The sequence below is a fragment of the Homalodisca vitripennis genome, chromosome 7, assembly GCF_021130785.1.
Source record: "Homalodisca vitripennis isolate AUS2020 chromosome 7, UT_GWSS_2.1, whole genome shotgun sequence".
NCBI lineage: Eukaryota > Metazoa > Arthropoda > Insecta > Hemiptera > Cicadellidae > Homalodisca > Homalodisca vitripennis.
The window spans coordinates 20,259,087-20,286,027 of NC_060213.1; the positions used below are offsets into that span (position 1 = coordinate 20,259,087).

The window sequence follows — 26,941 nt, forward strand, 5'->3', positions numbered from 1 at the left end:
ATATCTATTAGGTAAAATATTATATAGTATTAACCCTCCGGCTGGCGCGCATTTGAGCCTTGACTAGCACCCTGTTTTGAAGCTTTGTGCAGAGTTTTTAATTTTTTATCCTGTACAATTAATTATTGGAAAAAACACAAAAGTGTTATACACATCAAATTACTCTGCAGAATATGTTGTACAATATAAACATAATTATAATTTGACTTGCCTAAATAATGGTGGATGTTTGATGGTCAGAACTCAAAACTTTTTTCAAAAAAACACTAAAAAAGTTAATTTTAGATTTTAGATTTTTAAATAAAAATTAATTTTGAGTTTTTTTAATGGCTTAATATAAAAAATATTAAAGCCATTAAAAAAAAAACTCAAAATTAATTTTATTTAAAAAACTAAAATATGCATAATGTTCACTTACTTATGCACAAAAAGAAAATACATAGTTATAAACACTTTTATTTATAAATGAAATTAGAATTGAAAAAAACAAGACTATATACAAGCACTAACAGTTGCAGAGTCGCGTCACGCGGAAGTAGTCGGGAGCTTTTAGCGACCAGTAAAATAACAAATATATTCATATATCATATTCATATATATAAAAAAGTGAATACATTATTAGAAGGCTTGGGATCTTGTGATTAAAGTGATATAACTTTTATGCGATTCGAGCGGTAATTATCGGAACTATGACGTAATTAGTAGACGATGTTTAATGAGTCGTATATTACGACTCTGCCAGTTCACGGCGGGAAAAAATGAGTCGTAATTTACGACGTTGCCAGCCGGAGGGTTAAGGAGTACTTTTATCCAATCCATATCCATAACAATTTCAATTGTTAAATATTACTACTTGTACATACATACATAACTCTGTAAATAATAAATTATGTAATATAATTACTTTATTATTGTTAACTGATTTGACAGTATTTAATTTATACAATTTTGTATATTGTATAAATAAACTCACCTCAATATGATAATGCCCTCACACAGAATACCCAGAGGGTACAATGGAATCCATATTGAGTACCGGAGCCATGTCAAGAAATCAACCTTGAACTTATAGAGCTGCACAATGTAGTACGGATATCTGGAAGAAAAAAATTACATTTAATATTACTCAACACTTAACTAGTAATCTGGATGGCCGTGCGGGAAGCACTATGGCACTTAACGGTTTTCTCAATAATGTCTCATGTAATAATATATAATACGTGTCTCTCAACAATAGATAAGAAACACTTTCAAGTAGTTTCTGTCGTTCCCACTAGATCGCAGTTACTCTTTCGTTTATTTCTTTTCAATTCAAATTTACCACTGTATAATGAAAATACTTTGTTTATTTAAAACTTATTTGAAAGAATTGACAAATGTTTAAACTTTGCTTCTTGAGGGAACAGGACTTTTTTGGACATTTGCCATCGTTCAGTGATAAAAAAATCAGTAACACTACATTTCGAGATCTGCAATCTGATCTCTTCTTCAGGTAAATAACTAATCTAGCACATAATTAAATATAGGTTAAAATAAACAAATCATACCAATTGTGGCACGCCTAAGTCAGGAATCACAACCACAATGTTGTGTGTCAACTTCACTAACTCTAAAACACGCACTTAATAAAAAAACTAAACACAACAATAATTATAAAACTAAACTACAGAATACAGGTCACAATAGGCCTGCATTCGTCGACCAACCACCTACGACTCTTATATTAACCTAGTTTGTAATTATGTGTTAGGTTAGTTATTCACCTGAAGAAGAGTTATTCATCAGATTGCAGATCTCGAAACGTAGTGTTACTGATTTTTTTGTATCACCGAACTATGGCAAGTGTCCGGAAAAATCCTGTTTCCTTCACAATCCTTCCATCGTTAAAAACAATCTTAAAACTTTGCTTGTCATATTGTAAGAATAAGATGTGTGCGGTTTAAAACTTTGATCACATTTTTTAACGCTTGAAAATATTTTCTGAAGACGCAAACGTTCCTTACTTGTAGAAACAGCGACCTAGTTGTGTATTCTTACTCCAAATTTTCTAGAATGGTGGCCACCAACATTGTGATAACATTAAACTACACTTTGTTATTTAGAGTACCTTCGATGTACGAGGTGTGACTAGAAAATAACACGATTAGCATTGACGGAGCCACCGAACGAACGCAATAAGGCTGAATATCGTACGGCCACTCACAAAACAAAAGGAGGAGTGGGAGGGAGAGTGGCTTGACCAATCCTGTTATTTTCTAGTCTTACCTCTTACGTTGTGAGGTGATCTGGTTAGCAAACACTTACGCTAGCACCGTAACTGTTTGCTAACCAGATCGGTTAGTAAACGTGCTAGAAGATGGGTTACTAAATGAGTAAACACACCTCACAACCTCGACGACTGACCAGATCAGGAACAGGTAGAAGATGACAGGTTTCTCTTGCATCCTTGGCTCTGCGTCGATCATCACAAACAACACAATAGCCCGACCTGTGACCTGAGCAAACATACAGACTCACAGGATTGTACTTCATCATTATTATTATAAGAGTTAACAGTACTGGTGGCCATTTGGTCTTAGCCCTTTAAGAACAATGTTAAACCTCCTGCACTTTTATGACCTTATTAGTTGTATAATAATGGGAATGTCTCATTTTGATAATATAATTAATACGCACCTAAAATTATTTTAGATTTTTCAAAATTTTTATAGGTTGTAGGAATCTCCAACATTTTTTGTACTTTGTACAATAATTTAAACATTCAAAACTGTATAAACAAAAATAGCGTTTATATGTGTATAATTTATATCTTTAAAATAAGACATCTCCTATATCAAAATATATAAAATAGTAGTCCTGTGTTACATAGAATTTTAACTAAATTACACTTTTATGGAATATCTTCAAAGTCTATCAAAATTATTGAGTCGTATTTAATAAATTGTAGACAGTATGTAAGTTTAAGAGGGACACAATCATCATTAATAGATGTTTCCTTAGGTGTTCCTCAAGGTTCTGTCCTTGGACCCTTCTTTTTCCTTGTGATAATTAACGATTTATAAAAAAATGTTGGTGTGAATTCTGTCTGTGATCTATGCTGACAATTCAACTCTGTTCTCCTGTCATAATAATCTGGAAAGTTTAAAGGCTACAATGGCTGCAGCTCCTAGTAATGCTCAGAAATGGTTCACAACTAAATAAACTTCTCTGCAATGAAAGTAAAACGAAAAACATATTACTTAGCCTTTCTCAAAACGATCACCAATCTGTTATCAAATTACTGGGAATTTATAATGACACAACATTGAGTAGGAACGATCATGTTAACGGATTAAGCAAAAAACTTTTGAGAGTTGCTTTTCTGTTTTGGAAATTAAGATCTATAATATCTACTGAGTACCTTAGGACAGCGTATTTTGGATTATTCCAATCACATATTGCTTATGGCTTGGATATTATGGGGCCATTCTGTAGCAGTCTCAAATTTGGTAATCATCCATAAAAGGGTTATTAGAACCATGGTGGTATGAAACTCTCCGTGCTAGCTTCTCAGTTGTGATCATTGCCACATCTCCCAATCTCTCCAATACACAAACACCCTCTCCTCCTTGCAATGTCTTTTATTAGCCACCGATGTTTTTTTTTGAAGTGACTACTTCTTTTGGCGAGTTATGGATGTATGTTTTGCACGGGGGGAAATATTTCATTTCTCATCACAGAACGAAAAGTGTTACGTTTTCTGCTCTGTAGCCGCTAGGGGTAGGACTATCATGGCCATTTTGATGTCAAGCCATTTCTCCGTTCAGTGGCTATCCAGGCGTGCTAGTGAGAGGTTATTGTCACTCCTTACTAAAGTGACTTCTTCTTTTGGAACGGCTATGGATTGGTTTGAATAAATCTATAAACTACTAATTTATTTATGAATGAATCCGATGTAAAATTGATTAGCTTACTGCATCATTTAATAGCAGTATTTAAAGCTCATCGAATTCTAAATTGAATTTCAGCACAGTTAATATTAATTCCTATTACAGTTCACTACTAGTTTCATCCTGACGAGATTTAAAAAATGATTAAAAATAAATTGATTAGACCTTTTCTAGGCAACAAAACCGTAGTGTAATTTAATCCTAGAAGAAAATTAGTCTTTCTGTTGATTATAATTATAATTATATAATTATAATTATATAATTATAATTATATAATTATAATTATATAATTATAATTATATAACCTTTATTCAATTATATTGGGCCTAACCCACATTCACTTAAAAAAAATAAATGATTTATATAAAAAAAAATGTAATATAGATTTCAATACGAATTTTTCTAAAGAAACGTCAAAACCATTAATTGACTTTTTAAAAGGTAAATTAAATTTAAGAATGTCAAACAATAAAAACACAAGTACAACAAGATGTGGAAAAACAATAGATGTTGTGTTTATAAAATATTTAGCAAAAGTTTTATTCCAGAATTTTTATTTCTTTTTTCAGTTATTATAAACCCATAATTTCATATTTAGAATATAATGATAATGAAAATTAATTAATTTTTTTGGAAATACAAGATTTTAGTGATATTGATACTGATAAAATTATAGGAACTAATACAAACGATAATAAAAAAAATGTATAAATATATATTACTTTAATATTGAAACGTCAGTGATCATTATAGACAATATAGTGTTTTAGAGCAAGAAATTAGTATTAACCAGTTATTGTTTTAACTAGATTAACTATTTTCTTGGCATTAATATAGTGAGTGTGTGACAATACTAAGAGTATTATTTGTCAGGACAGTGTATTGAAAGAATCAGTAGCGTAGCCAGAAATTTCGTTCGGGGGGGGGTCCGAAACCGGGGATCCGGGGGATCCGGGGGACGTTTTGTGTGTTATTTTGTTGTGTTATTGTGTAGTTTGTGTTATTTTAATTCACTGGTAAAAGGTTAATACCAAAAACATGGAGCTTTAGTAAACTACGCATTATAGAAAGTGGAAATATGTAATAGGCAAATTAAATTCTCAACAGCAACTCTAGTACCACAAATTTTCTTGTATAGCTACAGAAACTTTACGAAGTTCGATTCTGACCGGGTAGAAGGCACCAAAGTGATAAGAAAGAAAAAGAACACAACATAGCTTCACTCAAGCGTATAATTGACTCAACTATATTCTGTGGAGAAAATGAAATACCCCTTCGGGGACATTGGGCCACTGAGGGGCCGAAAAACCCTTCAGAAAAGAAGGGCGACTTTCGAGCGTTGCTCGGGTTACAGATCAAACTAACGCAAAACGGTCGAAAATGCAACCGGAAAAACTCTACTGATTAGAAGTTCGGCCACTTTTGGATTTCACTGATTGGGGGGTATTTATGAATGAGTTATAATGACGATTTTTTGTATCATTTACACTGTAGACGAGTATATAATTATCGGAAAAATCACTTTCGGTCGGAAATAAAATACACCTGAAAAACTCTAATGATTAGAACTTCAACTACTTCGGACTTCGGTTATTGAGGTAAACGTGGTATTATTTTTATTGAGTTAGGACGACGATTTTTTGTTATCATTAAACTGTACTCGACTACCTATATAATTATCGAGAAAAAAACACTTCCGGTCGGTAAATACCGAAGAAAAGCTCTGTACTGGTTCGTTTTGACGATTTTGGATTTCACTGGTTGAGTGGTTGAGGTAAAAGTAGTACTTATAATTAATTATGTTAGGACATTGAATTTAGAGATTCATTAAACGCTGACTAATAAATATATAATTATCGAGAAAAAAAAAAACAAAAATAATCACTTCCGATCGGAATATACTAAGGAAAATGAAATAATACCCTCAGTCAGTGAAATCCAAAATAGTCGGAACTTCTTATCAGTAGAGTTTTTCCGGTGTATTATCTGACCGGAAGCGATTTTAAAATTTTTCTTTGATAATTATATAGATATTAGTCGGCGTTCAATTGATACCTAAAATCAACGTTATAACATAATTTTAAGTACCAATTTTATCTCAACGACTCAACCAGTGAAATCCAAAATCGTCAAAATCTGAATCAGTAGAGCTTTTCCTCGGTATATTTCCGACCGGAGGTAAAAATTATAATACTTTTTATTGTGTCAACAATAATAAAAATTGCGTACAATCGTAAAAATTAAATTATTTAGAAATAATATGTATATCTATTTTAAATTGCCCCCATTCATACCCGTTCATACACAGTCCACACTCATTCCTAAGACTGATACATACTTACAGCCATACGGTTTAAAATCTTCTAAATTTTACCACCAGAAATAGAGGATGATCGAATTACTTTTAAATTTCATCCCAGCGGCTCATCATAAACTATTCCACTGAATAAAACACCCTCGACACCAAAAAGTGTCTCAATCGAGCTTTAAATTTCGTTGGTTCATTCAATTTTTTTATTTCATCAGGGAGCTTGTTGATCAGCTTAAACACCAACCTCGGATGGCAAACGTTTGAATGTGGTTCTGTGCGGATGTAACCGAAGGTTGTCCCTGCCTCTTGTCCCATATTGATAGACGTCCCTGCCCCGGACGAACTCGCACTTAAATCGGCAGTACAGGGCGACATCGAGGATGTAGAGACAGGGCAAAGTTAGCAATCCAAGCTCCTAAAGGCATCTCTGCATGAATTTCGGGATTTAAATTTTGAAATGATGCGGACAGCTTTCTTTTGACTTCTAAATACTCGCTCAAATTTGTATTTAGAACAGCTGCCCCATAGCCTCAACTCGTACATTAGATGGGGTTGTTCCAAAGGCCGAAGTAGGCCATTTTTAGTACATCCCGTGAGCAAAATTTTGAAAGGTTCCGTTATAGAGCATAAATGCCTGAAGAAACCTTTGAGCAGGTACTTTAAATGTGATTGTCTCAAGTCAGACTTCGATTAAGGTACATTCCGAGGAACTTGGTGGAATCAGTTTCCTCTATGAGGACATCGTCCGCCATCACAGCAGCGCGATCCTCAATCTCTCCTTTGCCGCAAACAGAAATTTAGTGCATTTGATTTGAAGTTGTGTTGGTACTCAGATTTAATTTAGAAAAAAACTGAATACATGAATTCAGTTCTAAAAAATGAAATGATTTCTAATTCATGTTTTGCTGGAGCTTTAATGCAGAGCGTTTGTATCGTCAACATACTGGACCATTTTCCCTCTCAGGAGCGATGAGTTCCGCCTGCTGATGTTACGCAAGGAACAAGACTGGTCCAAGTATAGATCCCTGTGAGACTCCATAGGAAATAAGTCGCTAATTTAAAGTGATTTAATTGTTTTTTTTCTCGATAATTATATATGTATTAGTCGGCGTTGAATTAATACCTAAAATCACCGTCCTAACATAATCCTAAGTACCACTTTTTACCTCAACCACTCAACCAATGAAGTACAAAATTGTAATTATATAGGTACGGTTGTACAGTTTAATGATAACAAAAATCGTCGTCCTAACTCAATCGAAAACTCCAACGTTTACCTCAATCATTGAAGTCCAAATTAGTTGAAGTTCTAATCAGTAGAGTTTTCAAGTGTATTTTCCGACCGAAAGTGATTTTTTTCAATAATTATATACACGTTTACAGTTTAATGACACCTAAAATCAACGTCGTAACTTAATTCTAAGCAGTCACTTTAACGTCCCCACGACGAATTTGAACGAATTGGTCGCTGATTTAAACTCTTCGTCGTGTTACGGTTCAGGTGACTTTGCGGCGTCACGTGACCGCGCCCTATGGAAATACCGTGATTACACTACACTATCTGAAAGGCCGAGCCCAAAAGTATCGTTTGATACTTTATGATTTAACGAAAGGACAATTATATTTTTAACAGCGGTCACTTCAATCAGTGAAATCAATCAATTTAATGTTTGTAGACAAGAGTAATGATAAACTGTCCTTTTTTCTCCTGCTCCATGCTTTATTTGTTAATATGTCTTAAAAATTTCGCTACGCCACTGGAAAGAATATATGCTGAGTAAAAGGTTAACCAGTTCTTGTATTAGCTAGTGTAACTGTTAATTCATTTTGAAAAGTAATAAAACTAAATTTGTTCATGATTTGATACAACAGATGGTAAACCAAGCTCCCCTATTGTTCTAATCAATTATCAGCAACATCTATTATCAATGAACATGATTGCATTACACAGTATCTGCATTAATATCCAATTAATGTAACAACAAATCCAAATTTTATGTACAACATAAACTAATGGCTTGCAAAAAATATATAATTAACAGTTCATTATGTTTGGTAATTATTTTAGGCAGTTTAATAAAATAATAAAAATTTAAGCAATTAGTACTGTAATAATAATAGCTGTGATTTTTTGCGCCTTAGGAGTAATTAAAATGGTTTATATTTCTACAAAAAGATATGGATTTCAAAACATTTTTACATTTTACACTTATATTTTTTTACAAAATTAATAAATTTGTGTTTTCACAACTGAAATAGTTCATTTTCCTGTTCATAACATTTATAAAATCAAATAATTTAATAGATTCATACCTGTACAATATAACCTTACTTAATGCTGAACAAAATGATTGATAAGGTATACAAAAGAAAAATATGTTTAATAAATATAAAATTAATTGTTTGCAAAATAATCAGAAAATGAGCTGACTACGGCGTATTATAACCAAGGCCATTATAAGATTGAAAACTTTTTAAGTGTAATTTTGATAATTAAATAAATACTAAAAAAGTAATAATGATTCCTGTACATTGTTTCTTTTGAGACCAATATTAAGACAAAAAAGTTATTAAAACATTTCACCAAACAAAAGTAATAAAAAATATAATTTTTTTAAGGAACTGACAGGTGCTTTTAAAAATTGTGTTGTTGTCTGTGTTTATGTGACCCCTTGATAGTAAGGTTCTAGGGACTTCAAACTTTGTAGATATATTTCTCTTAGTCCAAGGTAGACTAAAAAAAGTAAAGTATAAGAAAAAAAATTAAGTATAAAGAAAAATATTCCTCTCACCTTTTAAAAGGACAATATGGAGTCCCACAGGGATCGGTTTTAGGTCCTTTATTATTCTGTGCTACCTAAAAGGTTTACCTGGAGTAGTACAGGATATCAACAATAAGGTCTGTCTTTATGCAGATGATACTAATGTAATCGTAAATGCAGAAACTGAACAATTAGTTGAATTTTCATCGTACATTGGCCTATCATTAGTAAAAACTTTCTTTTAAACTCATCTAAATCTAGTTTTGTTTCCTTTTCAACAAAACAAGCAAGGAATAAAATCTTTCCTACAGTATTTGTGGACAATGAAATATTGGAGCAGGCGGAGGAAACAAAATTTCTAGGCTTGACTATAGACGAAATCTTAGCCTGGGATGAACATGTTAATCTTGTAATTTGTAAAACGTCTAGTGGTCTTTACGCTTTAAGGAGACTAGCCCATTCATGTAATATTGAAACTTAAAAAAATTTATATTATGCTTTAATCCATTTACATATTTCCTACGGAATTTGCATATGGATCAACAACAAAAAGAAATATGGACCAACTTTTAATGCAACAAAAAAGGGCACTGAGAATCATGTTTAACCCATTGGCCTAGACTCACGTATATACCACGTGCAGTGATGCACGGACTGAACCTGGACTCACGTGCGCAGCACGATCTAGTGACGTTGCGATGTACTATTTAGTATTTATAGTTTTTCCTGTTAGATGGTATGCCAATACGCTCTCTGCAGACCTTTTGAGTTGTTGGTGAGTTCAGGTGTGCCAACTATGGCAGAAAAATATTACTTTTTTTAATAATTGTAATCTATTACCAGTGCTTATTTTGTGTTGATACTAGGATTATGTTACATCTAAAATTACGGCTAGCACTTCTGATAATATTATTGAAAGTTTATTAGAGTAGTTTTATAAAATCCGTTTAAATATTTATTTGAGATATTCGGTAAAATTTTGTTTTGTTGCAAGGCTAAAGGCTAGTCTGCAAAATAGAAACAACATCGTTTGTCATTTGTTTGTGAAGTTTTATTTTTGTATTTATTATTTTTTATTTTTATTTTATTTATTTCATTTTTACAGTGTATTTTTTTAGTGTAGTTCTGTGTTTTTATATGCAAATTGTGTGTGAATGCTACAAAATCTGCGATTCGTGCAAACTGATGGAAAAACTGCACTTGATGAGTAATCAAATATAATTTTTTTTAATAATAAATGTTCAAATAAAAATTTTAATATAATTTATTTTTCATGACAAAGAGTTACTGAACAATAATATATATTCAGTTTTTAGATAATAAATAATTTTAATAGTGAAAAAAATTAAAACTACAGTTTTTTTACATGAAAAACCCAACATTTTTGTTATAATTAACATTATTAGTAAATTTAAAAATTAATTTTATAGTTGTAAAATGTAGCCTAGTTTCTTAGAAACATGATAGTAAAATAACCATGGTAATAACTGAATTAGTTAGGTTTCTATAAAAATTGTACGAAACCTTTACACTTTCAGCAAAATTAATTGCTAGTTCAGGTCCATGCAGCACCAGAAGAACTACTAGGCCAATGGGTTAATTTGAAGCAAACAGACTCTGTTAAACATTTATTTTCAGAACTTAATATATTTACAGTTTACAGTTTGTACATTTACGAGTCAGTTAAATTTGTATTTCTCAATAAAAGAATTGCAATAGGTAATACATCCCATAGATATAACACTAGGTCACATAGATTGGTTGAACCTCATAAATTATTATTTTTTGAAAAAAAACCCACTTTTAAAGGAAATAAATTTTTTGAATATTTACCCCAAATCATAAAAAAAGAGCAAAACCCTAATACCTTTTTAAATTTGATGAAAAAATTCTTAGCACACGCTGCTTTTTACTCTATAGAAGAGTTTATTTCTCACAACAATTAAAATGTCAGCAATAAAATATGTTAGTTTGGTGGTAATAACAATTTTTAATTAAGTATAAATGAGTGTGTAACTGCATTGTTCTGTCTTTAAATTGTTTAAATTTCTGTATTGTAGTCAGTGGCGTAACTAGACAGAGTCGCGCCCCCCGCCGCAGCGTACTGAAATGCGCCCCTCCTGTCGGCTCCTAACACCCCCCCCCCCTTCCTCCTACTGACCTACACGCATCGTTATAATTATAGCCTACTTCCCCTGGTCTACCTTTATTCTCATGATGTTCACTCTACTTACGGTAAATTGTAATAGAAAACAAACCTTTACTTTTTAAGAGTGGCTTTAAATTTGTGTAAATAGTTGATAGTTCCCGTGCTGCTGTGCAATGTTTATTTTTTATACATTTTGTAAAAAGATCAAAAAAGGAAAAGAAAACTTTAAAAATGAATTATTCATCATAATTATTTATTAATGAAACTATCTCAAACATTAAAATAAAAATAGAAAAAAATTGTAGACATGTTAATTATTTCCATTTATTTAAACCCTCTCTCTTCTTAAAACTGAAATATTTTTCAGCTAACATCTTCAAGTTGATCCTACGAGGCCGTTCAGTGTTCTATGCTCAAGACTCCCAAAGCGCTCAGCCTGTATTGGTCATAGTGTTTCTCAAATAATTCTTTATGAGCTTGAGTTTAGAAAATGACCTGAAAATTTATATAAGATTAAAAAACTATGTTGTTAACATATATGCCATTTTCAGGTTATAATACAAGTATATAATTAAAGGGTATAATAACTCTTCTTAACACAAAAATTAATTTTAGTTAGTACGGGTTTTTATGATATTTTGGTGATTACGAACCTTTCCGCTGACGCTGACGTAACTGGGAGAGTCAAGAACATCATCATCGCTGTGCAGACATCAGGAAGGCTGCTTGACAAAAGTCACGTTTTCTATCATTAAATATGAGGCTAAATCCTTAACTTTTTTTCAATCCTCTTGTTTTTATTTCATCCGAACACAATGTTTCTGAAACACCTATTTGTGTCTCCAACCCGTGTGAAACATCTTCCTCATACTTCTCACAAAACTTCCTGGCTGAAAAAATTAGTTCATCATCACTTTTCTCTGTGAGGTACTTTGGAGTTAAAAGATGAACTGATCGACTGGTCGTTAATCCTGACCATGCTCTCAAAACGTCTGGAGATTTGAGCAATAACTATATCCAAGCTCCTGTAAAATACTTTTACTTTGAATTCTTGCAATGGATTAGAAAAATTCAACATCGTTGGTCAGTTCGTCAAAAAAGTTTTTTACTTTTTTACATCGTTTAGTCGGCAGAGAAGAACTCAATATTCCATCCCCTGGCTAGCGTTTCAGCTTCTTTAACAACACCTTCAAACTCATTTCTTGCTCTCTTTAGTTCAGTCATACTCTTTCCAAGAAGGGCTGTAGCTTCGTCAATTGATACATCCTCTTTTTGTAGTGTTTTAGATGTAATATATTAATTCTCTCTAAAACCTTACTTTGGAAAGTAAGCATCAATACAAATTGAAAACACGTCATTTGTTTTTTGAGTCCAGTTGCCTCTAAAACCTCTTTATTCTTTTTAGAAGTCAGAATAATATTCGTCAAACAGCTTAAGACAGAAACAAAGTTACACTTTATGGCCAGTAAACAATCGTACCTAGATGACCAACGGGTCGGACACAATCTTTTGAGTGTCTTGCTAAGTATAGACCCCCTTTGCTCCATAGATTTCTCTCTCAAAGCTTGCCATCTTGGCAGGCTTTCGCCGAAAAACACGTAAATTTGATTGACCAAATCGTAAAATAAAATCATTTCTGTTATGTCAGTAACTGAGTCATTGAGTACCAAATTTAAATTATGCGAGGCACAATGCACGTACTCTGCATTTGGCGACTTTTGCTTTATTCTAGATTGGATTCCAGAATAGTTTTCCACTCATTACGGCTGCCCCGTCATAACCCTGGCCTCTACACTTTTCAATTTTAATGTTGTTTTCTTCTTCCAAAAAATTACAAACCTCGTTAGTAATTTTTTTTCCGAATTTTGGCCTGTAAGAGCTATGAACCCTAAGAATGATTCTTTAATTTCAAGTTTTTCGTAGTTTTGGACTGCCACATGTCGTATTACTATCGATAGTTGATCAGTTTTTGAGACGTCTTGAGTGGTGTCTATACCAGAGAGAAGAAAGGAGCTGCTTGGATTTCACTTACAACTTCATCCAGAACATGCTGTGACGCAAACATGATCATTTCATTTTGGATTTTGGGGAGACAAATACTTAAACTTTGCTTTGATCGTTTTCCTAAGTGACTTTTTAGAAGAGGATCGTATCGTGACAACAAATCTATAATATTCAAAAAGTTTCCAGAAGTAGTGTCCACTGTTTCAATATTTTCCATTCCGATGCCCTCTGAACGCTAAGTTACAAGTTAGCCATAGTTATTACTACATCTAAAAGTCTTTTGAGAATCTCACAATACTCAGGTTCATACTTTTGAATAAGTGATTTTGCATCTTGGCTATTTTTTACGGTACTATATGCTAAACATGAATTTAAGGTGTTTACGAGATGTTTCATGTTCTTTAATTTTTTTGCTTAAACCTTGCCAATCATTTATTAGACCTTTACACCAGCATCTTTAAATTTAGGGTCAGTTCTGTCAGCGAACAACCAACAAGGTTCACAGTATACGCCATTTAATAAAGGTGAATAACAAAGCCAAAACCGTTCTAGTTTTTTGGCCCGTTTTGGCAATTTTGTAATAAAAATCACTGCTAAAAGATCTATTGTTTGTCGAGTCTTTAGGAAAAGGCCCTGTGGGCCTACATGGTTCAGAATTCAAAATGAAAAGTTTTATCTTCTTCTTTTAAGAGGGATACTCCGTCATTAGTGTAGAGCCCAATGTCAGTTTTAGAAAACACCACGTTGTTGACTGATTTCATTAGTATCAATATGCAAAAACACAGTTTTTATCAATGTCTACGGTACAGCTACAGCTATCATTATTTATCTTAACGTCTAGACTCACGTCTGGTTCGTTTATTTGTGAATTCAGGTGGGGTCTGAGTAGATGTTCCATTTTCTGTCTCGATGGTAGGTAGGTCAGAACTTATTTCACTACACTCACAAATTAAACCGGAAGTTATTTGTTTCCTTACACTGTCATTGTTTTTTACTAAGAGATATGTCAGATTTAAAAAATAGATCAATTTTTTGGTGTTTTTTTGCTTTTTCTTCCTCCTCCTTCTTCCCGCTTTCGGTATTCTGCACCACTAGGTTTTTTAGACATTTTTGTTTAATTATTGATTTAGTTTTCTAGTTACATCGTCCCCATAATATAAGTTTCCTGTAAGAGGTGTAGTTTGCAAACACTTTTCACCGCCACCACAGGTTGTAGGCTACTGAATAAATCACAACTTTCGAAAATGCAGTAAACGTAACGAGTAATGAATATATGACTGAGTGACAAGGAACCACAGTATACTGTGAAGGAACTACCTAACAATAATTGGTACTTGGTAGTGTGGAGGGAGGGAGGGGAGTATTCAAGTCGCAACATGAAACAAGGCAGTACACGCACGCACACCCCCACGCTCACACACGGTCCTAAAGCGCCTTAAAAATACACTTCCGTGGCGGTTCAGCAAATAGTTTGCCTGCTTTAGTTTTGAAGGCGTTTAACTAAAACAAGAAATGATAATAGGCCTACGATATTCCTCGCTAGCTCATTTATACAAAAAAAATTATAAGGAATTACAATGAAAATAGTGATATTCAACCTTAAGAAATTTGGTAAAATCGGTATAATTTTTTTTTATTTTTTTCATTCCTTCGTGTGGCGCCCCTTGACACGCCGCGCCCCCCCCGCATTGCGGGGGTTTGCGGGGGTATGTATTACGCCACTGATTGTAGTAATAGTGTACTACTAAGAAAAAATAATAATATATAGAAATAAGATAAAATATGACACTGTTTTTGTATTTACTGTGCAAATATGAATAAAGATGATTGATTGATTGAACCTTATTGATTTTTGGATCAAAATGTCAAAGGGGAGCAAATTCGGTCTAACTTTGGAAAAGACAATAAAACACATATAAAGGAACAACATACATTTATCCGGTAAACAACAGAGAGTTTTTTACAAGAGTCATGGCCAAAATTATTTCCACCCAGAAATCAGCATAACTTTTAATTAGCTGACCTGCATCAAACAAATTGACTGCCTTTGCCGGTTTTTTTTTTTTTTTTTTTTTTTTTTTTTTTAACTTAGATTTCCCAATTAATTGGTTAAATAATATAACAAATGCTACAAGGAATATTCTATTAAGCACTTACACAAGGAGAAATTCTGCCAACATCAAAGTTAATGTGGTTGTGTAATGATTACAATAAAAAATAAAAAGTACGTTCATTCATAACGTTCTTGGCCTTGATGTTTTTTGAGACAACCGTTTACCTGTACAAACGGAACAAAGATGCTGCCCTTGGTGTAGCCGAACATCGGGTGCATCACTTCCAGGAACTGAATGAGCTGACAGAACTTGAGCACGTTTCCGACAGCTTTGTACGTCCCCTCCATTGAGTCTGAAACAGTTTACATGTATCACAATAACTGAACGTATTTATTTTTTTTTTTATCTCTTCTCTGTCAAATTGATATATTTTATCTACACTTCAATTGTATTATTTAATACAAATTACATATTCCTTTTTCCAAGCTAATGTTATTATTTGGTATAATTTTTAAGATAATAATGAGCTGCTATTAAAGTAAGCAGCTCAACTGGAAATGGTGTTTTATGTGTAATGCTCGTCTTTGGTATTCTTTTGTACATTTTTGTCTCAACCTTTAGCAAATTCACAAGAGAATTTTTATTTAAAAAATCACTACACAATACACTACAAATTACATATAATTATTTTTAGTAAATTACAAGGAACAATACAAGGAAAAAATAAATCTTACCACAAAATATCATGTTCGCCTTTTAGTTCAGTTTGTAATAATTCAAAGTTTGAAAAAAGTTTTACATTCAAACACAAAATTATTAAGCCAGTTTTAAAACTCTCATAACGCTCCAAATATAATTTAGGTTCAGAATATATATGCTTGCAGTGCTAAAAAACCTATAATAATAAAATTATCAACGCAAATTTTACAGTTATATTTATAAATATATAAATGACAGCCATTGCAAAATATGCCAACATACATTTTCTGTGGAAATAAAATTATATTTCAACATATAAATATAAAACATGATTTTTACTGAACATAAGGATATAATATGTAAACCATATTTTATGTAATCGTAACATTGCAATAATTAATGCAAGACATAAAACGACATAAGCAGGTGAGAGCTGCTTTAAGGTTAAATGCAAGTTTATTTATTTTTGTTTTATGAGTTTTATGCACAACTTTTCTGTGGTGAAGAATAATTCTGGTATATTTATCACAATTTTTATATAACTGAGTTTTGGTAATTTATGTTTATATTTAACCCATTTAGGAACTTGCCCGAGTGCCACTCATTGCGGCCGAGTGGGACTGAATAATCTTGCCCGAGCGGCACTCATCCTTTTTCTAGTTCTAGTTCTAGTAGTCTAGTTTTTAGTGTTAAATGAGTTTTTAGTTCTTCCGCTACCTCATGGAACAAGACAATTTGCGTACTTCAGAGGTAGACAGATACTTGGATAGTGATATTGAAATATCAAAGACACTCAAAGACTGACACAAAAGTGAATTATAAAATGTAAATGAACGGTCATTGTATGTAATGTAAATACTTCATTTTAATTATCATTTTAATGAGTAAAATTGAATAAAAAGAAACAGTTTCATCTCATCTCCTAGACAACTAATTCAGGAGTTTGTGATAAAATCATCAATAGTGAAAACATGTTAAGTAAATTTTGATTGTTTGGTTATTATGTTTTATGATTAAGTAATCCAATAAAAACTGGTTTTCAATGTAAAAAAAATTGTGCTGTTTTGAATAAAAAATTATTGACAGTTGCTTTTGATTTTTTGTTTTTCTTACTATAACAAAATTGGTAATTATATACTAAAAAAAATGTAAAAAAAATATTTTAACAAAGCAACAAACACTTGTATAAATGTACACTTGTATGTACAAACACTTGTATGTAAATATTGTAGAGCAACCAAATACACTAAAATGTCCTGAAAAAATTGACTAATTTTATCTGTATCCAAACTCATTCTATTAATATTTTAGCACACACATGTATTTTTGCCAAAATCAATTAAAACATTCAGTCCTAGAGAGGCTAGGTTAATTGCTTCCTCAATGGGTTAACCACATATCTTAGGTTTTTTGGAACCTGAAAAAAAGAACAGACATAATTCTCGAAACGTAATGTTTCAGATTTTGTTTAACGTAACTACTACATCCAAAGCCAGGAGTTATTCTTTCAAATTATCTGTTTTCAACCATGGGGCTCAAACATAGGACATTAATTACAATGCTGCTAAGTTGAATATTCAATTTAATAGGATAGTTCTTCATTAGCGAATTAAAATGCTCTGAAAAACAAAAAGACACGAGTTTACTGTAAACGTTGCAATTATGTGCAATTTGAATTTAATTGTGACCATATTAACTTGTAATTTGATTTAAATTTGAATCAGTAGATTATTACGCTTTGTAGATTTTAAGCTGACAGTAATTAGGCTATGAATTTGAAAATGTTGTTGCACAATCTACTTTAAAATTAACTTTATACACACAACTTAAAATTAACTTTACTTTTTTTAGAGGTTAAATGTAAGAAAGGACCATGTGGTCCTAATTTCGCCTCAATAAAGAAGTGTTTCTTTCTTTCTTTTTTTTTTTATACTTAATAAATTTTAAACATTAATAACAAATTAATTCAAATTAGCGGTATGTTTGTTTTACAATCTAGACAGTCTCTTATATCATGCAAACAGTTCTTTAACTTTAATGAATCAAATATAAATTCTAAGGCACTTCTAAATAAATTTCCAATCAGTTATTTATTATATAATGATCGACAATGTGCTGACATTATTCATAAATCTTCAAATTTAGAATTTCCATAATGGTTTCTTCCTAATTAGTTTGTATAACATCTTTACTTTAACCTTTTGCGGTTAACCGAAAACCAGTAAAATACCTAAATTAAATTTTTTACTATGACTACGATATGGTAATAAAAAACACCATAAAAGTAAAAGAAATCAATAAATTTAAAAAAATTGTAATTTAACTCACCAGGACCATCTTTAGCGTAACGTATTGCCATAACGACTAGAATGTAGGTGAAAAACACCAACTGACTTAGATTATACAGGATGAGGTACACCTTCTTCATCTCTTCTGTAACAAAGCAGACAGTCCAGGTTTAATGGAATATTGTAGCTCCAGGGGTTCAAGACACCACCCCCCCAAATTTTGAGACAAACATTAAAATTTCACACAGTAGTTTGTTTTAACCTAGAACACATGTATGAGGTCTTAAAGCTTAACGGCAGTTTCCTGAGTCCCTACTTTTGTAGAGGATAATATACGTCCTAAGCCGCCCCATGTGTGATCGCCCCAAACTAATTTTTTATATACACCACTGTAACAAACTACTCAACTTTCAGTAATAACAACATTAAAAAATTTTTGTAGAAAGGCTGAAAAAACAACTGTCCTTGCATTATGCTTTCTAATGATATAATTTCTAAATAATACAGAGGATAAATTATAACCTAATTTGCAAATTCTTGTAACCTATAGTCTTGTCTACTGAATACAAGAGTTACTGCAAAATAAACGAATTCACCAAGAAGCGTAGCTTTTCCAATATTTTTGTAAGATTATTTTTGACTGAACAAATAATATACTGTTGTCATTTCACAAATCCAAAATATTTTCCGGATACTTCCAATTCTTTCTGTGGGAGTGCCGATGGCCGAGCGGTCTAAGTCGTTGGACTTTGAGTCTGAGTTAGAGATAGCGCAGGTTCAAATCCTGTCTGTGTCACTTTTTATCAGTACAATCAACCTCGTACTGTATCGACTCTACCCTTTATTCTGTTTGATAAGATCCTCGCACAGGCCAGTGGCCCATGAGGACGGACAGAATAAGGCTTAAAAGGGGATCAGCCTCTCCTTTTTATTAAAAAAAAATTTAAAAGATAGCATTCAACAATAATTATGAGATTCCAATCCATTACACATACAGAAATTTTAATTAAATCACTGTTTTGTCATAACAAAGTTGAAAAACGAAAGCTGATAAAGATATAATACTTTTATTAAATTACTGTATTAAAGATATTAATCTTTTATGTTGGATCCACAGAACATTTTTAGTTTTAAATGCAAGTTACAATGTTGTAATGGGAATGGTTATATTTTATTTTATTTATTTCTGTTTAGAAATTAAGTGGAAGAGAGGACTTTTCAGTCCTAACTTTGCCTGTATAAATAAAGACCTTTTTTTATTCAATTTCAAAGTTATATAATATTCAAGACGATTTCATGGATACTAAGTCTGAAGTACATACACAGCCCTTTTTATTGATTTGAGCTAAATATAAAGTTGACACGTATTTCATCGTCATTAGAAATAATTCTTTTGTTGAGAAGATCAATGCTTACACATAAAAAAGAACACCAATGTCATCTGCATACAATGGTCGTGTACGCACATGAAAAGGAAGTGTGCTTTGTCCACTTCATTAATAGTTATTTTGTGTCAAAGGTCAATTTTTCTTATCTCATAAACAAGAGAGCATAACATATGAGGCATTCCATAGCTATCAGATAACACCCTTTCGATATTCAACTATTTGTAACTGATACATGTATTCAAATTCTTCTTCTGTTTAAATTCTTCCGTCTTTTGGCACGCTAAACTGACTGAAAGCCTCTTTAAAATGTCTGAGCTAAAAACATGCATGTCAAAAAAGATTCAACAGCAAGCAACCCAGACAGTTATTTGCACACCTAGAAATATATACACTAACAAATGTTGCCTTGCTGTGATTGCATCTGATTGTTAACCCTTTAAGGAGTATGGACGTCATATGACGTCTTCTTTTGATAGGCTACAATGAGTAATGGATGAAATCCAAAAAAGTACCAAAAGGAGTAAAAAATTAAAATCTTTAAAATCTCTTAAAAAATGTTTATTTGCATTTTGAAAGCTTAATAAAAAAGGACTACGTTTTCTACAAGTCAATATTTCAGTGCTTTTCAAAATCAAATGTCTTATCTCCTCACTACGGCAGAGTCAATCAGTATTGTCTGCCATTTGGATAACAGTAACAAACTAGATGGTTGCTCAACAAATATACGTCATTCTCACAAGATAAATATGGCCACAGTATGCAGTATACAAGGAATGGCCAGTATTATGTGGTGGCATATTCTGACAGCAAAGTGATGCGCGCGCGACGCGACCTTGAGTCAGGGGCTTCTACCGGGTGGCTACTGCGATCTGGTGGTAAAATCAGATTACAAGTGAATGCGAGCACAAACATGGAAGTTAAGTATGTTGCCGATAGATGGAACCACTTTACAGACAAATCTACTTAAAGGAAATCAGTAATAGCAATGCACTTACGATAATACAAAAATACAGAGGCTTAAACGTCATATGACGTCCGTACTCCTTTGGGCCACTATAAGAATATACGTCATATGACGTCCTTACTCATTATGTAGAGTATACACACACTCCTTAAAGGGTTAAAGAAACAAACACAATGATTTCTTACAATGTAAAATACATTTCTCTATTTTAGGCATTATAGACTTACTAATAACAATTGAGATTTTCTTTACAATAAAAATTCTGAATTAAACGCTTTTAAAACTGAGAAATATAAAATCAAATAAATTTTGACTGAGATAACAAAATTTAACCCTTTGCACGCCAACGTAACCTTTATTACGGCCGTCGCTTCTCAACTGAAAATCGCCAACAGCCGTAATATAGGTACGTCAAGTTTTTCGCCTGTAATTTTCTTATAGTTCATCTGATTGCCGCGAAATTTTGACTAATCGATAGTCGATTAGTTGCTTTGAAAACCACAAAATAGTTTATTCCTTTATGGACTGTTTGTTTGGTCGTATTTGAGCTTCGCAGCTGTTGGATTGTATGGTCGAGAGTGAGGTTACGTTCGTGTTGCTGTGCGTTATTTACGTTTTGTATTTCTCTCATTACTTTTGTTGTTAGGGCATTTTTATCATGCCCCTTTTATTACATTTATTGGTAACTTTGGGATTATACCGACCAAACCCAGACATGAATCGTTATTTGACATTTAGCTTCTACTGATTACTAGATTAGCGTACAACAATATTTCGTTAATATAAAACAGGAATTGTCTTAATCGCAAACCCCTCCCCATCCTCAGTTGACATTTAGCTTCTACTGATTACTAGATTAGCTTACAACAATATTTCGTCAATATAAAACAGGAATTGTCTTATCGAAAACCCCTCCCCATCCTCAGACAGAGGTCAAAGTCGAGCGGTCTAGTAGATAACGTGATTGCAGAGTCTCGCCGCCCGTTCAACTGGTGCGTCGCTTTGTTGTACTTCCGTGTTTTACCCCTACATTTCTCTAATCACAAAAATTCAACAAAAACAAACATTACCAAAACAAAAAATAAACTCTATTGAAAAAAACACACGAAGCTTGTTTTTTTATTTTTGACCACACTCCGCCACCCAAAATGCGAGTGCCTCCGGCCGAAGGTGCTGCTGCCGAAGCCCCGCGCTGATGTCAACGAAAGAAAAACATCCCTCGAGAATAGTACCTATCAGTAAAATATAAAATTCTAGAGGGGCTTATCAGAAATATAAATTGAATTGTAATGGAAAGGCAATTATGTACCGTGCAAAAAAACTTAAATAATCATGTAATGCCGCACGGCCTGCCCGTAATCAGGATTCTCGGAGAAAGAGAACAGCGACAATACCGATCACAATACCTGGAAACGCTTGTTGATCAATGGAATGTTAGTTCTGTTACTCAACTACATCTTTTTTTATAACGTTCTAAGTTCATTGAAAAAAGTTTAAGCGTTGGTGGGCATATTACGGAATCTGACACCATTAACAATTGATATTCGTTGTAAGTTGCTAATTTTGTAATAAAAGAGTTGTTTTTTTTCGTTCTATCATGTTTGTTTCTGTAAATTTATATTTTTGTGTTCTTCATACTAGTGATTTATTTTAGTATAGTGTCAAATATTGATTTGTGAATATAGTGTAACATTACATACAACGTCCATGCAACTTACAAAAACTGTGCCCGTGTCACATTTAGTAAAAAAAATCACAACTGGACTTCTATATAAGTTAGGCTTCTGAAATTTTGTAATTAGGTTAAGGGGTAGATATGGTTTACTAGATATAAAACAGGAATCAGCGTAATTTTTTTTTTGAAACCACTTATTTGTGCTAAAAAGTTTTTTTTTGAAAATTATAATTTTTTTTCTAAATTTTTTATTTTTTTATAAGTTTAAATTACATTTATGCAACTAAAATTTACCAACTGAACAAGGGCATTTCATAAGCAAAATAATGGTAAAGAAATCATCAATATCTGTTAAAAAAATTAAAAAGTTATAATACATTTTTGTGAAAGCTTGCAAAACTGCTGAAAATGCCTTGGCGTTTCTGGGTAGTACTTTTGGAAAATAGGCTGGCGTGCAAAGGGTTAAGTTAATTATTAAAACTAGTTTTGTAAGTAATCTCGAATTCAAAGTTCCTTACAACTTGATCAGACAAAATTTTATTAAACATAAGACCTTGAAATAAAATAATTTACAATACAGCAAAGCAATTTAGCAAAAATGAGCACAGTGAGAAACATGTTTGTAGACAAACAGACATTGGATTGCATAACGTGAATAAAAAATTTTGCTGATTTCGTAGGAACAAATGAATTGTTACAATGCAGCTGATAAAGAAATTTTGAAAAAATACTTCATAACTCACCCTTTTTGTACCCAAATTCATCCTTCTTGAGCTTTTCGAAGAGGTCTGGGTAATCGCCCAGAACATCTTTTGCTGTGCCGTTCTTGTAAGTGTTATCTGAGAGATCTTCATCATCATCTTCACTCTTCCAGCGTTCAAAGTCTATCTGTAAACGTAATCTTTAAAATATTTTCTACGTGCAAAATCTGTTCTATGTACAAAAGATAAACAAAATATTTTATACTTGATATAAAGAATACTTATCTATATTGAACTATACTATTAGTTCAATTAACCGATTTCACGCTATCGGTCAATGTATTAAATAGTATAAAAGGATAATAGGATTTTGGACTTTATAGACTACTGGTGCAAAATTACAAATGAAACACACCTTTTTTGCCTACAGTTATTATTAATATAAGAGATGCATTTTAGGCATAAGTTGTTTCAAAATAAGGTGCCTCTGCTGCTTTTGACCTGAACCAGATCAACATCAGATACAGCAACTTGCAAATTAAGTTTTAACAATTTGTGAGCCAATCCTTAGTACATTGTAGCCAAGCTACAGCAGTTTGTGAGCCAATCCTTAGTAGATCATAGCCAAGCTTCAGGAGTTTGTAAGTCAAGCCTTAGTAGATCGTAGCCAAGCTTCAGCAGTTTGTGAGCCAAGCCTTAGGCAGATCGTAATCAGACACAGCAACTTGTAAAACACGGTTCAACAATTTGTGAGCCAATCCTTAGAAGATCATAGCCAAGTCTTAGCAGATCATAGCAAAGTACCAACAGAGTGTAAACAAATCTTAACAAACTTGAGTCTTTGGAATTTTTATTAAAATTTACAAAAATATCTTGTGACTAATCTACAGTTTCATTTTGTTACATTAATTATGACGTAGAATAATACAGCCCAAATTTACCTTCATTATAAATTTGTATTTCTTCAATAATAACCATTGTATTGTAAAGACGTTTACTAGAGAACAATATCTCTTATGAAACTTAATTAGGATCAGTTTGTTTTATTGTTTCTTTACACAATTCTTTTGAGCACAATCTTTAAAGAAAAGCAATAACACTGCTTTAGAATAAACCAATAATAACAAAAGACACACTCAAATTTCCTGTCATTTGTTTTCTGCCATGATGATCATCATTTACTATTGGCCTGTGGTCAGTTCTCAGTGGTTGGCTGTTCATTGCAGACCTACTGTGACCTGTATTTGTTTTTATTAAGTGCATGTTTTAGAGATAGTGTGCAGAAGTTGACATACAATACGTTTGTTATGATTCCTTATGTATGCGTATCACAACGCTTGGATACGACTTTTTTATTTTAACCTATATTGTAGACATGTTGTTCGTTAGTAATCTACCTGAGGAAGAGATCAGATTGCAGATCTCGAAATGTAGTGTTACTTGGCAAACGTCTGGAAAAATCATGTTTTTTCTTCAAAAACAGTAAGCTATAACTTGTTACTCTTAAAAATTAAATTTCCCAAATGTGATAATTACACATTGTCAAGTACCTTGAGCCAGGGAGGTTTCTGCGTAGAATGTAACAACCGAGGCCACCACTGGCAGTCCTGCTTCCTCAAGGTCAACTGCACACCTCGGTCTGTCACCTTAAGGTGCCTCACGTCGTCATCCTGCACACCACAAACATTCACTCTCATCTGCCACCATTAATAAAGTATTTGAAATATTTTTAAAATACAAAAACAAATACTGTCGACTGAAAACAATTAACATGTTTACTGCGTTGGTAAATTTGGTAATCTCTCATATTGCGGTATGAGTCACCGGTGATAACTCATGTGGATGGTGGACTTATGCGTCTGATAGTTTAGTGTAAGTCAGCACTAGAACGCTCTAGGTGAAACTGGCGGAACTATAGAATAGTGTTCTATTTGGGAATGCCATTGTGATGAGTCACCCATGATTTGGAGACAGATGCAATAACGTACCAAGCAATGACAACAGCTGAAATCGGTGTAAACAAGGGAGAGAACTATGTATGGGTGACTCATGCAGCACTTGAGAACTTGGTAAGCAATTACCCGTGACTCATACGTAATAATACTTTTTATTATAATAATTATAAAATATACTTCTCTCCACTTCAATTCCAGATTAAATTGTAAAAAAAATGTTAATACGTTCTGCAAATAAAGAAGGTGTGGTGAAATCCGGTAGTACACTTTCTCAACTAAAAGTATACCATGAGTCAATGGTATCACATTCCGAAGTGAACATATTAAAACACAATGGCATAAAAAAATTAGCAACAACACAAAAATAAGGCATTAAAATATTGCGAAATAAACAAAAAAATCACATGATAACAATTAAAAAATACCTGTATATTTAAACCACTTTAGTGCTATTAACATGTAGACAAATCCAAGTTCTCTGCACTCGCTCTCATATAAAGCGAGTATCTAGGTCAACAAGATTAAGGGAATATTACAAAAGGTCAAAGTTAGACTTTATTGTCTTACATGACAATACAAGCTTTCTCTAGGGAATAATTTCATTTCTAACATTCTCTTATAACAACGTGTTTGGGTTGAAAAAATAATTTTAACCCTTAGAGTGCTCGATATAAATATCTTTATTTCTTCCTAGTGAGCAGTTATCTTAAAAAATAATGTTAATTTGCTTAAAGTTGTAAGTAAAAGAATCAAAAGTGATAAAAAAAAGACTTTTATGATTTTTATAAATAAACAAAACATAGAATATAACGATTCACATTTTAGTAATTGACGAAGTTTATTCCTGAACATTGTAGGTTAATGGTTAAAAAAGATACTAATTACTGAAAACAGAAAAGAACCATAATTTTGAAGAAAAAAACAAACCACAATACAGTAAAACAATGTTGCATAATCTATAACAGGCAATTTGACATAGGAACAGAGCTTGCATGCAGATTTTACGGATTACACTTTCATCCTCCCTACAAGGAAAAGCCATCAAACGTTCCAGCATATAGCATAAAATGGTATTTGGTTTTGGGCAACCAGTTTTGGTTCGATAACAGTGAATAAAGCGAAGCTGTTGTCTTACGTTCTAACCCATTTGATTACGAGTTCTAAGAACTACAGTTTGCAATGGAGGACATAAACTTTAATTACGACGTCTGCTGTCATAAGCATGAGGAGTCAGCGTGGGATTTCCTGTCTTACACGTGGTAAGGGTTAAGAAGGCTTTGGGAACTATTATGGCCAAGAATAGAAAACAAATCTGCACAAAAACGTCTACAGAAAGAATATTTAATTTTTATGTTGTATATAAATACAAAGTCTACAATCCGAACAACCTCTCAACACATTGCTTCTTGAAAACTTTTTAGTGAAAGGGAAATGCAACGTTTTTATATCAAGGAAGAAAAGTTATTTTGATATCAAAGATCACAAACTAATTTGTCTCCAAAGAACCCTAAATACAGATTAAACATCTGCATTTTCAGTGGTGTAACTAGGATTTGCCTTTGGGGAGAGGGGGTTTTGGATGAATCCGATTGAAGAGCATGCTACACCAGGGGGTATGGAATAAATCTAAATTTAAATAAATTAGATATACCTCATTAAAATTTAAAAGTTGGATTATTGTTATACGCTTATTTTGAAAACGTTTACAGCTTTTGGATAGGGGGTTTATCTCCCTAATACAACCCTTCAAATACACCACTGTGCATTTTAAATGCACTGCTGTTGACAATTTAATACTCGACAATTTCCTCCACATTAGAGAATTCTATATTCTCCAAGTTGGGCTGGAGAAAAACGATCATTTAAATTTGTTCTGAATAGTGTAAATATTACAATGTTGTATACAATAAGCTGGACTTCACTTAAAATTTAATATTGTACACAGTTCAAATATTACGATACTGTTTTTTTACTAATTACAGTAAAAATTAAATTTACGCAGTTGACGAAAACTGGTCCAACCTGTACATATTCATTTCTTTTACTGTACTTCATCATGCAC

General features: G+C 32.6%; 1 protein-coding gene across 1 annotated transcript in view; it reads right to left on the minus strand.

The window, feature by feature from the left end:
- Positions 1-26,941, minus strand: part of LOC124366976 (very-long-chain (3R)-3-hydroxyacyl-CoA dehydratase-like) — a 44,325-nt gene that overhangs the window by 8,480 nt on the left and 8,904 nt on the right. The window contains exons 4-9 of the mRNA XM_046823614.1: positions 24,475-24,594; positions 22,967-23,111; positions 18,237-18,341; positions 15,434-15,561; positions 2,383-2,495; positions 974-1,096 (exon numbers count right to left, since the gene is read on the minus strand). Of these exons, the coding sequence (XP_046679570.1) occupies positions 974-1,096; positions 2,383-2,495; positions 15,434-15,561; positions 18,237-18,341; positions 22,967-23,111; positions 24,475-24,594 (734 nt within the window). The remainder of the gene's footprint in view (positions 1-973; positions 1,097-2,382; positions 2,496-15,433; positions 15,562-18,236; positions 18,342-22,966; positions 23,112-24,474; positions 24,595-26,941) is intronic.